Source organism: Phragmites australis, chromosome 24 (genome assembly GCF_958298935.1).
Source record: "Phragmites australis chromosome 24, lpPhrAust1.1, whole genome shotgun sequence".
In the NCBI taxonomy this organism is placed as follows: domain Eukaryota; kingdom Viridiplantae; phylum Streptophyta; class Magnoliopsida; order Poales; family Poaceae; genus Phragmites; species Phragmites australis.
In genome coordinates this window covers 286,691-297,959 of record NC_084944.1, presented here as the reverse complement: position 1 = coordinate 297,959, position 11,269 = coordinate 286,691, and the positions used below count along the sequence as shown (strand labels likewise).

General features: G+C 39.5%; 1 protein-coding gene across 1 annotated transcript; it reads right to left on the bottom strand.

The window, feature by feature from the left end:
- Nucleotides 1-379: 379 nt before the first annotated feature.
- Nucleotides 380-4,433, bottom strand: LOC133907631 (uncharacterized). The gene is made up of 7 exons (XM_062349701.1): nt 4,047-4,433; nt 3,841-3,942; nt 2,649-2,763; nt 2,128-2,243; nt 1,814-2,002; nt 1,335-1,480; nt 380-897 (listed from the first exon to the last, which is right to left on the bottom strand). The coding sequence occupies exons 1-7, from the start codon at nt 4,181-4,183 to the stop codon at nt 716-718; spliced, it is 987 nt and encodes a 328-aa protein (XP_062205685.1). The 5' UTR covers nt 4,184-4,433; the 3' UTR covers nt 380-715.
- Nucleotides 4,434-11,269: the final 6,836 nt, after the last annotated feature.

Sequence of the window (11,269 nt, the reverse complement as noted above, 5' to 3'; positions counted from 1 at the left end):
AATATCCTTTATTGTAGTTATACCTTCTTCGATTCAAACTACGTTTTTTATCCGAACATGTGTCCATATCACCTATTCGTGGTCACATCTACTGTTCACTAGTCGAGGCACTATTTATCTGATCGAAGATATTGTTTATTTGATCCGAATTACTAATAGCTGCAATAACCACTGTAGATATCAAATCTTGTTGTCAACAACAATAATAGCAATATAGCATTATCGTCACCTTTAGTGCCACATACACTGTAGCCATTCTTGATGCACAGCATCATTGCATGCATACTCATGCTAACAGCATTTGCGTAGAGCTTTCAAGACTCAACAAGCATTGAGTACCGAAGAAACGAAACGTTCAAGATCAATTTTGCACATCAAAGAGGTGATACAGAGCAGACCAATCAAATGTTAGTCCAAGACAAAGGAAGTACGAGAGAAACTGGGCCTGGATCGACAAACCCTTACCAGCAATACTGCTCGGGGATTTAGGTTCCCATTCCAGAATACACATTCAACTGAATCGCAACAATACAAAACATATTCAGTTATCTATTGCTACAAGTCACTTTCCTCCGCATCATCACACAGAAATACAGGCGGATCTATAGACACAGAGAAAAGAGGGAAGCACAATCTCACTGACGTACACAGACATATAGTGTATAGTACAAGAGAAAAGTGGCAGCCTAAATGCTATGCGCAAGATTTCTACTTGCTAAGCACTCAGTGTCACAGAAACAACACTTGAAAGCTTGAATTTCCGAACTTTTTTGGAGTGCAATGGCTGAAAAATAATCTCTGTATATTGCTTCACAGAAATCTCTTCCCATTCTGAAGATGAAGTTCCCTCAACTCGATAATCTCTAGGTGAATACAATATTTGAACTCGTGACCTACCTGCATTTGCACAAAGAACACACCAAAACAATCAGATGCAAGTTATGAACATCAATTACAGCATTTAGGCAGAGTCACAGAGATCTCTCATATAGTACGAAACTATCACAAGACTTTCACCTAATACTCAATTGGGCATCACCGAATCTTATAAATTTCCTTTCATTTTACCAAGATGATCATGAACACATGGCATTTTTATAAGCATTCTATGCATCTGTACTTTGAAATATCCCCTTATTTTACCCTCTCTAGTCCCTTGCACAACATAGCTGCAAAAACTCTATGCAACAAACGCATTGCTTTGCTAGCCTACAGTGATAGACACCCATAAGCTCTCACCTTGAAATCTTGAATAACGGATCACATTAGAAAGTTTAGCTGATCATAGTGACCACCAAAAAGAATAGAAATAACAAATGGTGCATACGACTTACCAAAACCACCAAAAAGAGTTGACTTCTGGATGATGAATCTACTGACTTTTGACCGCTTCAGATTTTTGAGAAGTTGAATATCCTCATGTCTGCCTTTGAACTCGATGAATTCACCAAGAACATTTTTGTCGCCTTTGAGTTCCAACCTACGAAAGGAAAAAAGCAAATACGAAAGGAAGGATCAACCTAAACTTCCACATTTTTTGCACTAAACTGCAACATAGTACATAGCTATTATCAGCTACCTCAATCACCTTAAAAACTTAAAATAAAAAACTTTTCGATAGACCTAAAATAAGAAACAAGAAACTTGAGGCTGATACTAGACTACAATTTCTCCAGGGTGTGTTATCTTTTTCCCACGCAATTATTTAATATTCTAATCGTTCTTTTTCTTTCCCATAGAAACATTGACATAATAGACCAAAGGAAACATTGCTTAAACCCTTAAGAGGACAACAAGAAACAGAGTATGTTACCTGTCCCACATAGGCGATGTGCTGAGAATAAAATGTAGATTCTGGAGTACCGAATCTTGCATGTCAGTTTTGCTTCCAGTAAATGCACCTTTAATCCATGTTGATAGTCCACTTTTTGAGTCTGTCTTAAGATCCTTCCATTGGTCATACAAGATAACCTCTGGTTGAAGAGTTATACTATATGAAGGCCTGATGAAGAACAAGTAAATAGTTAAAACTACAAAACAGATAGAGGCTGACAAGAATAATGGAAAATTAAAGAAGCATCAACAGAAGCAAAGCAAACAAAACATAGTCTCATCAAGAGAAGTAACCTGAAGTTGGGATTTGGCAGAACAACTCTTCTGATTATATGCCCATCAGGCAGTTTTGCTCCCCTTTGCTCCAAGTAAGATTGAAGATTGGCAGCTAGTCTGTTGACTTCTAGTACCTAAAGAACAAATGCAACAAATCAATGCACAGGAATACAACTCAAATCAGTATGACTCTTCCAAACCAGTAAAATGCAGGCATCAAACAGGAAATGGAAACTGAAAGACCCTATTGATCATGAGTGATTGACTTAACCAACTTGGAATGTCACTTAGGCATGCAAATCATTCTATGATTTGGAAGAAAATAATAGCAGGAAACTGCTGCGCACAAAATTTACTGTCAAGAGTATTTACAACAACATATCTGGTGTTTTATTGCAACACCATGTTATGTCTACATCATAGCTCAACTGCACCAAGTTCAGTAACAAGTAACAAGTGATTCAAACAACACTCTGCAATGCCATGAAATTGTGATTTGTGAAACACTTTGCATAAAAAGGAGAGTTCAAATCACATACCGGGTTCGGAAATATCTCTTGCTTGCGCTTCTTGTCACTTGGACAAGACCAGTTCCCGTCCTTGTCAACCTCAACAAAACCAGAAAAGTTCTTGATCGCCACCACCATTACCTCCCTGTTCAGTAAAGAAGATCAGAACCTTGCTTTCCAATTTGGACAAAGGGATAGTACAAAATCAAATTAGTTAACTGTCATATGGATAGATTGTGCAAGGATGGTTGAGTACATAGATTACTAGTTAGTGATGATGACACCTCGGCCAGTTAAAGTGAAATTGGGTAAAATTCAGACGGAATTTAGACCACAGTAACAGTGTTGAAGATATGTCACAGACCGAGTGGTGAAACGAGCCATTTATCTGCAAGCACAGGGAGGGGTAATGCAAGCTATCGCAGAAGGCCTACCTATGAATCTAGTTGTAGTAAGTGTCAATGAAAATGAACGACACATCCAAACATTTTTCTATTAGATGTAAAAAGACCTTAAACACTGAGATAGTGTTGTGGACGCTTTCATCGTCAAGAGCTACTGGCGCAGGAAAGGGCCCAGGGCCAACGCTGGCAGCCCAGCTACCGATAGTTCAACATCCATGCCTTAGAGATATGCAGCACTTATTCTCATTAGGTTTGTTAGTTTCTTCATTAGCAAGCTTAGTCAGTTGGTTAGTCGGATTGCTTAGATAAGATTGGTTTATTAAAGGATGTTAGCATTTTGTGTTAAGCAGCCAGCTATAAAAATGCCAGGCATATCATTAATTCAAGTAAGCAAGGATTAAACCCAATTCCCCTTAATTGGCTGCTCGGAGCCTCTTCGGAGGGAGAGCAGGCTCCATCTATCTTTGCCTTCCTAATCCAACTCCCTAGCCATATCAGAGAGAGAGAGAGAGAGAGAGAGAGAGAGAGAGAGAGAGACTGATATTTCAACCAAGCTACAATTTTTCCGGAAGATGAAGGCTAATAGATCAGCTAGGCTACAATTTTTGGTGCTAGCTTTCTTACTCACATTAGCTCTGTAATCTGAATTCCGAAGACAGTGTCTTGTATCTGTAGCGGTACATATATTTGCTAGATGCTACCTTGCATAATGCAATAGCAGAGGTCCTGTTAACCTCTAGAAAAACTAGAGGGCAGATACAGTAGGCAGGCACACACAGAGACAGACCAGAGGAATAGAATATGAGGGCAGGCTTGACCTCTTGGTAACGAGGACGACGTCGATGTGTTGGCGTGCGCCGGCGTCGGGGTCGGGGATGCGGAGGCCGACGAAGCATCGGCCGGAGTAGAGCTTCTCGAGCCTGGAATGGAACCGACGAGTCTTAATCTAATCGGGAGAGGAGATATCTGTAGAGAGAGTGAGGGAGGGGGGCAAAAGGAAAAGAAAGAGGCGGGGAATGGGAACCTGGCGGCGACGGCGAAGCAGAGGTCGGAGTGGGAGGAGTCGAGGTCTGCGAGGTAGGAAGGGTCGGTGTCGTCGGCGAAGAAGACACAGCGGATGAGCTTGTAGGCCACCAGGCCGCACAGTATCTCCACCCACATCTCCGGCCGCCGATTGATCCGCTTCGGGAGGCGGTGGATTCCTTCGCAGTGAAGTCAGTTTTCCACCGCCTTTGGGGCAGAGGAGCAGAGCAGATCAGAACAGGAGAATGAAATGAAACGAATTGAGAATATCTGGAGCAATTTCACTCTGTATTCCCTCAACACTCTCTCTCTTTCTCTCTCTCTTCCGTTTTTAATTCCGGTCTTCTTTTTTGCGGAAGACTATTTTCGAGCTGCGGAATCCTAAGCAAGAATTTCTGTCAAAACCGCGTTATGCTGCGTTTCTCACGGTGCAACACGTTTGCTTTCCTTGTCACCCACTCGAAATAATTTCGTTTTCCTTTACTTAGTAAAATATTCGTGCCAACGCTACGACGATATTTAGTAATATAAATAAAACAACTAAAATAATTAAAAGATAATATATATTTTTTTAATCAAGTATAGAATGAGATAGTTTCAAAATTCACATAAAAAAGGGAAGTTATAGCTTTTAGTTATCATCTCATTGCAAAGTGGATTGCCACATAAAAAATAACAAAACCACTTCTAAATAGAGCTTGTAACTTAGATAACAAATACAACTATGAGTCAAATTTGAGTACAAATAAATAAGTTCATAGAAATATATTTATTTTTATAACTATTTGTTTCAAATCATCTTGCCCACGATATGGGAAATATATTCTCATAAACATGCAGGTATTACATATCGACGTGAATTCCTATCATATGTAAATAGGTTGATAAAAAAAAGTGCCTTTTTAGTGCTTGTGATGAGCTTATGGCTCCTTCAGATACGATTAATACCGTCAATAATCCTCAAATCATATAAGATTCAATTACAAGAGCACGTGCACGACAATTAGAGCACCAGTGAACTCGTTTCTCGCTGTTCATGCTTTCTTGGATGGACTCCTACTAAATTCTTGTAATGTTTTATTGCTTAGGAACATGGGAGAAGTACACTAACTTTACCCGAACATCATTCCTCGAATGCCAAGTCTACTCAGACTCGAAGCTGAGCTCTAGTCGTGGTCGTAGTCGTGGTCGAGTCGCAGGATAATACATCAGTAAAACAGGCATAACTCTCTCATACGAAGTCTATTTTAGACAATCTTAGACATTCTGAAAAGCTTACGGCGAGCCATTTCCAATGGATATGAGCTCGATCAAATATTCCTTATAATTTAGTCAGAGTTAAAGAAATAAGTGTTGCACCACCATTTTAGACCTAGTTGGGCATTGTAATCGTGTCGGGGTCGGAGTCCAGGTTATGTACGTATCTTTCCATGGCTACACAACCCTAGGTCGACCTCATCACGTCACCTTATATATATACACAGTAGCCATCGTAGTTTAGGCTCGGATTTTGCTTAGATTATTCTGTTTTATATAATTTCGCCACTTGTTCGGTTTGTGGAACCCCAACTCGAGCACTTCATTGGTAATTAGCAATATTCAGATTGCATCTACCTATTCTTACTTGTGTTCTCGATTCGCTTGCAGGAAAAGCCTTTTTGGCGAGATCAACCGTGTCTTGGCACGGTTGATAACCACGGAGTAGTGGTGTAGTAGTTGCAAGGGTTCTCGATCTATCTTGGTCAGAGCCTTTGGATCATCAACGTCGAAACTCCACCAATCGACTTATCATATTACCTTCAGAAGATCGAACAAACGCACATCAAGTGGTATCAGAGCCTCAGTTGCCCGTTAGGTAATATTAGTCATCCCCTTTGTTTCGTTGTTTTCCATTACCTAGAGTCCAGAAAATTACCCCACAAAAATATTTAGATCTTAGTTTTTCCGCTGTCCAAACCACTTTGTACCTTCGCAATTTTGTTTTCAGTATTCACGTTGTTGAGTTTGAGTCCATCATCGGTGTTTTTGTTGTTGGTCGAGTTATCGTGATTTAGTTTCTAGTGTCGAGTCTTGTTGTTCAGTCATCATGTGTCTCGGACTGCTCTTGTCTGCAATAGCCGAGATTGTGTCTCTAGTCGAGTCGACCATCTAATTGGGTTCGACTATTAGTCGCCTCAACCATCTACTCGAGCTCGATCACTAGTCGGGTCGATCATCTACTTGGGTTCGACCACTAGTTGTTTTGACCATTTACTCGGGTTCAATCACTAGTCATTTTGACCTTCTACTCGGGTTCAATCACTAGTTGTTTTGACCATCTCCTTGGATTCGATCACCTAATTAGATTAGACCATCCTTTCAGGTTCGACAACCTAGTCGAATTCAACTATCCACTCTTTTTTTTCCTCCAAAACCTAGTCAGAGTCTATCTATTTTTGGCTGCTCTCAGACACCCTATGTACTCACTATATCGAGCATTGTCTGACAAAGTTCGAGTATCACTCGATAGCCCAAACAGACGTAGCCAAAGTTCAGAGAGAAAGTATCTTTTTTACCTTTATACACCTGCTCTCCAGAAAAAGTTCGTGACCCACGTACCTCACTGGTCTTAGAAAAGGTATGTTGGTGTAAAGAATAGCGGAGTCACCTCGCAGGTGGACCCACATCGGTAAAATATCAGTAGGTGTTGTATGGCACGTTTGTCCAGTACCGTGGTCACCCCGCGCAACTAGTCAACGATCGCGCGACCAGCCAGCGACCATGCAACCAGGCTCTCTGGCTAAGCTCTGCGACCAGTCACCAAGTCGCAGGAGCAAACCCCGCGACCAGTCTCCTCTGGTCGTGGGGCAGTATGTGTCTAAACAGTCTAATCAAAGTAAATATTTTTTCACTCGAGTATTTTCCTTCCCCGGGTCCTCTTTCTGGTTGACCAAGACGTGGTCGAAGCAGAGTTGCCATGTCCCATCCTGTAGCATTAAATGCTACGGGACGACCTCACAGGCATGTCAGGAGGTTTTTGCAGGTGCGTAGGCGGCGCGTGGGGACGGGACAGAGCAGTCCAGGCGACCAGGATGACGCAGGCAGTGGAGCGATGGGACAGGCTCTATAGTGACATAGAGCAAGTGGGATACGTCTGCTCTTAGTAATGATGGGCCTAAGTGGAAAGCTTTAGCTAGGTCTGGGTCTATGTCTTAACTCACATGTAAATCCTCTCTCCCTCTGATATATAAAGGGAGGAGTATCAGACTTATAAAGGAGGCCAATGAGGCTGAGGAAGAACACCATTTTGTAACCAACCGAGACCATAAGAAAAAAATGCACAGGATGTAAGGCTATTACCCTAAAGGGGGTCTGAACTTGGATAATTCTCGGTGTTCTTGAGTTGCACATACACAAACAAATTCACTAGGCACTCCCCGAACAAAGATCACGCACCCGTCGTCCGATACACCCCGAAATCATTGTCAGGGATTTTACCCCCGACAAGGTAGTAGAAGAGTTTTTGAGTTTGTGTCACATTCGCCAAAAAAAAGAAAAAAAAAGAAAGGCAAGCAAGAAGCAAAAAGTGCCAAAAGAAGAAGAAGAAGCAAAGAGTGCAAAAGAGATAGAGAATTAAAAAAAGAGAATCAGTTTGTATTGCGAATTTTGTTCTATTGTGCTCATGTCTATTATAGTTTTTAGCTTGCTTGAGCTAGTTCTAGGAACATGATTAGGCCAGCAACTGTGACGAGTACTGTGAATTTTTATTCAGCTTTGCTAATCTCATTTCAATTATTGCTATTCCTTACTACTAAATATTGCCTGCCCAAATTACACATTCTCTCGATCAGAATGGTTTCTCCCCTTGCAACTACCTCATTCGCACCCGATATGGTATCACAAACCAGCTACCGGTTGTGCCAACTGCGGTGATTGGTAAGAACACTTGCAAGAGCGTGGTAAGATGCTTGAGAGTGTGTGACTCCAACTCCACTACCTAGTAGTTGATAGAGATAATTTATCTTTCGTTGTTTTCTATCTTCGACTAACCATGACAGAAGAAGCATCAGATGCACATGAGTGCGTTTTGAGGGAAGAACTCACAATGGTGTTGAATGATCATCGGCAAACTATTATTAACGATTTCGATAAGAAGCTTGCAGAGACAAACACTACATTGCAACAACTTAATCATAGTATCGCCATCCTCAATACACGCTTTGATTGAGTGGTTAATCAACCACCAAACCATGGGTGTGTGGATCCTCGTAGCGCAGACCATGAGCAAGAGGAGTCCGTCGTAGATGATAAAATTTTGAGACAAGAACAAGACGCCTTTGATGCACGACAATATAACCGATTAAACTTCAACTGTTAAAGTATGAGAGGTAATAATTTTCAGCAACATAGAGTTCCTGAATCGCATAGAGTTAGGCAAGCCACTAGTGAATACATTATTGGGATATAACATAAATAATTGTGTAAAGCTGCATCTATAATAATACAAAATTCATTACTAACATGACCTAACATGTAGTCTATACTATAACAAAAAATATCTGAGTCGCTACATCAAATATCTTTAAATCCTGCATCTACCACCTCAGTTATGCTTGCATTATATCTAAATCATACATATAATATCTAATATATGTCTATATACTACATCTAATTACTAAAATATACGTACAAGCAAGATCTAGTTGTTAAATTATATCTAACCTTAATTCTAAACCTAGATCTACATTCTAATATATGTCTAGTAGCTATTCTACCGGGTTTAAAAAAATTCTAGATCTAATCTATAACTTATATCAAAAACGAGTACTAGTGGCTATTGTACCAGATTTAAAAAAAGAGAGAAACGAAAAACATACATTTTACCTTTGGCAGAGCTTCGCCGTAAAATTTCTCCTCCCTCCCCTCTCCTCCTCTCCTCTCTTAGCTCAGCTGAGTGAAAATAACAGTACTGACGTCAATCAGGTGACGCTCTATATTTTATACTAAAAGATCTTATCCGAACAGTCGGGGACACCTTTTAGTGAATCCGTTCGACGCCGCAACAACGAAGATTTCGCCAATACAACGGATGAAATCTTAGTAAAACATATTTAATATGCTCTGATGGCTAGAACTCATATGGATAAGATCTTGCTCTCATTCGAAAAACGAGTGATGATAGCCTTTTATGTTAAATTTTCTAAACGTCTGTAGGTGTGTATATATATATCGGCGTCCGTGGAGAGATGTTGGTTGGGGCAGCGTTTTCCTCTTGCTTTTTGGAAAGCGAAGCAGATGTGATGTGCGCACGCAGCCGTCCAATCCACGCAACGCAAAAGCAGATCTCCATATTGCCCATGCAAAAAATTATTGTGGTCGTCGTCCTCCTCCTCCTCTGCCCTGTCGTAGGGCGTCGCTCTCTCTCTCTCTCACTGGATCTCTGTGCACACACAACGCTCCAGGAGTCTGAGAACTGTTTCCGCCTGCAATGCAACGAGGAGAGGATGATCAGGAGCACACCAAAATTGTCTCGATCATATTTTACACTTGGTATTGTCCTGATCGGACAACTAACAGTACTTATGATGCAAACAGTACTCCATCACAGTCCCTCTTAATTTACATCCATATAATTCTGTCTGTCTCGTGATCCTTCCCAGCCTACTTAATTGTCAGTACAGTGAGCCACAACTAAAGACTAAACAGGAGTAACTATATATCTTTGCTTTGAAACCAATCCATGGCGTCGAGTCGATCACTACCTCTAATTCGCTTCTCCGTACCAGTTACTACAGTCATAGTAGGAGTAGTTTCTTTCTCTCATGCACACTAAAATTTATGCAGTTGCAGTATTTATTATTAGAACTTGGAATGACTTGTGCATATTTATTTTTTCTTTCCACAAGGAGCGCTGAACTGCACGGTAATCAGGAAATGTGCTAGCATAGTGGCATCCAGTGGCGGACCCAGGATTTAGCGATTGGGTATTCAGTATTAAAAAAAATGTTCAATCCAAAATACGAGAAGTCCATAATAGCGTAAATTTTAAAGTATAAATTGTTCATATAGAGAAGTTTCAACTAATTAAAAGAAATTACAAAGCATTTAAACAAAATTACAATTTAACTTTGTGTTCCTTTATGGCTTGGAAGCGTTTAATGATGTCACTATCCTTAACTTGCACAAAAAATTTACGCTCAACTGCTGATTGCCGAACTGGGCAGTCACAACATAAAGATCATAAATACCTGATATTTGTTGCTATGTGGGCTCTTTTCAGTTAGGGAAAAATGCAAACCCCCCTAAAGTCACTTGGATTTTAACTTTTCCCTCCAAAAATTATTTTGTTGCAAAAAAAACCCCTAAAAATTTGATTTTGTTGCAAAAACACGTCCAAAAATTTAAAAAATTTAAAAAAATCACAAAAAATTCTAAAAAAAACTAGAGACAATTATAAGACCTTTTATGAAATTTGTTTTCAAAAATAATATCCTTTACATCATATTACATGGAGAGTAAGTTTGAAAAAAAAGAAAAACGTGCAACTCATTTATTAATTCGAGTTAAATGCATAGTTAATTATTTACTAATCCAAAAATTATGAAACAAAATTTTTTAGTCTTCTTACATGATCCTCTATCGTGTAAAAATACATGAAATCTTAAAATAGTTATTGTAACGTGCATGATTGAGTAAATATGTTGCAGATAGATTAATTCATAACTAATCCATAACACCCCCAAAATTAGTGAAATCACTTTTATTAGTTTACTAAAACAATTAGTTTACAATTTGCTGAGTGGTCTGATGAATTGAAGCAGCAAAGATATATATACGTAGTATATGTGCTATATACTTAATTTTTTTGCAAAAAAGTTGGGTATTCAATTGAATACCCATGCATCATGGTGGGTCCGCCCATGGTGGCATCCATAATTTGTGCACGTATTTACAGTGCAATTGCAATAAGTAGGAATAAGATTGGTTGTTCATATATAGATAAATAGATTGAGTGTATTTATATTGGTTGAAAAGAAGAATTTTGATTAGTTATATCTATTTGAACAGACTGAGTTGAGTTTCTATTTGGTTAATCGAATTTAAAATTGTAGAAACGGATGTAAGAGTTAAGATTATGATTAATTGCTTATATTAAGATGATTTTGTGATACTGACGAATGAGCTCGCTTGTATGAATAGATGTAGGAGTTTTTATCTATCGGACCAGGCTACAAAGAGAAGCTT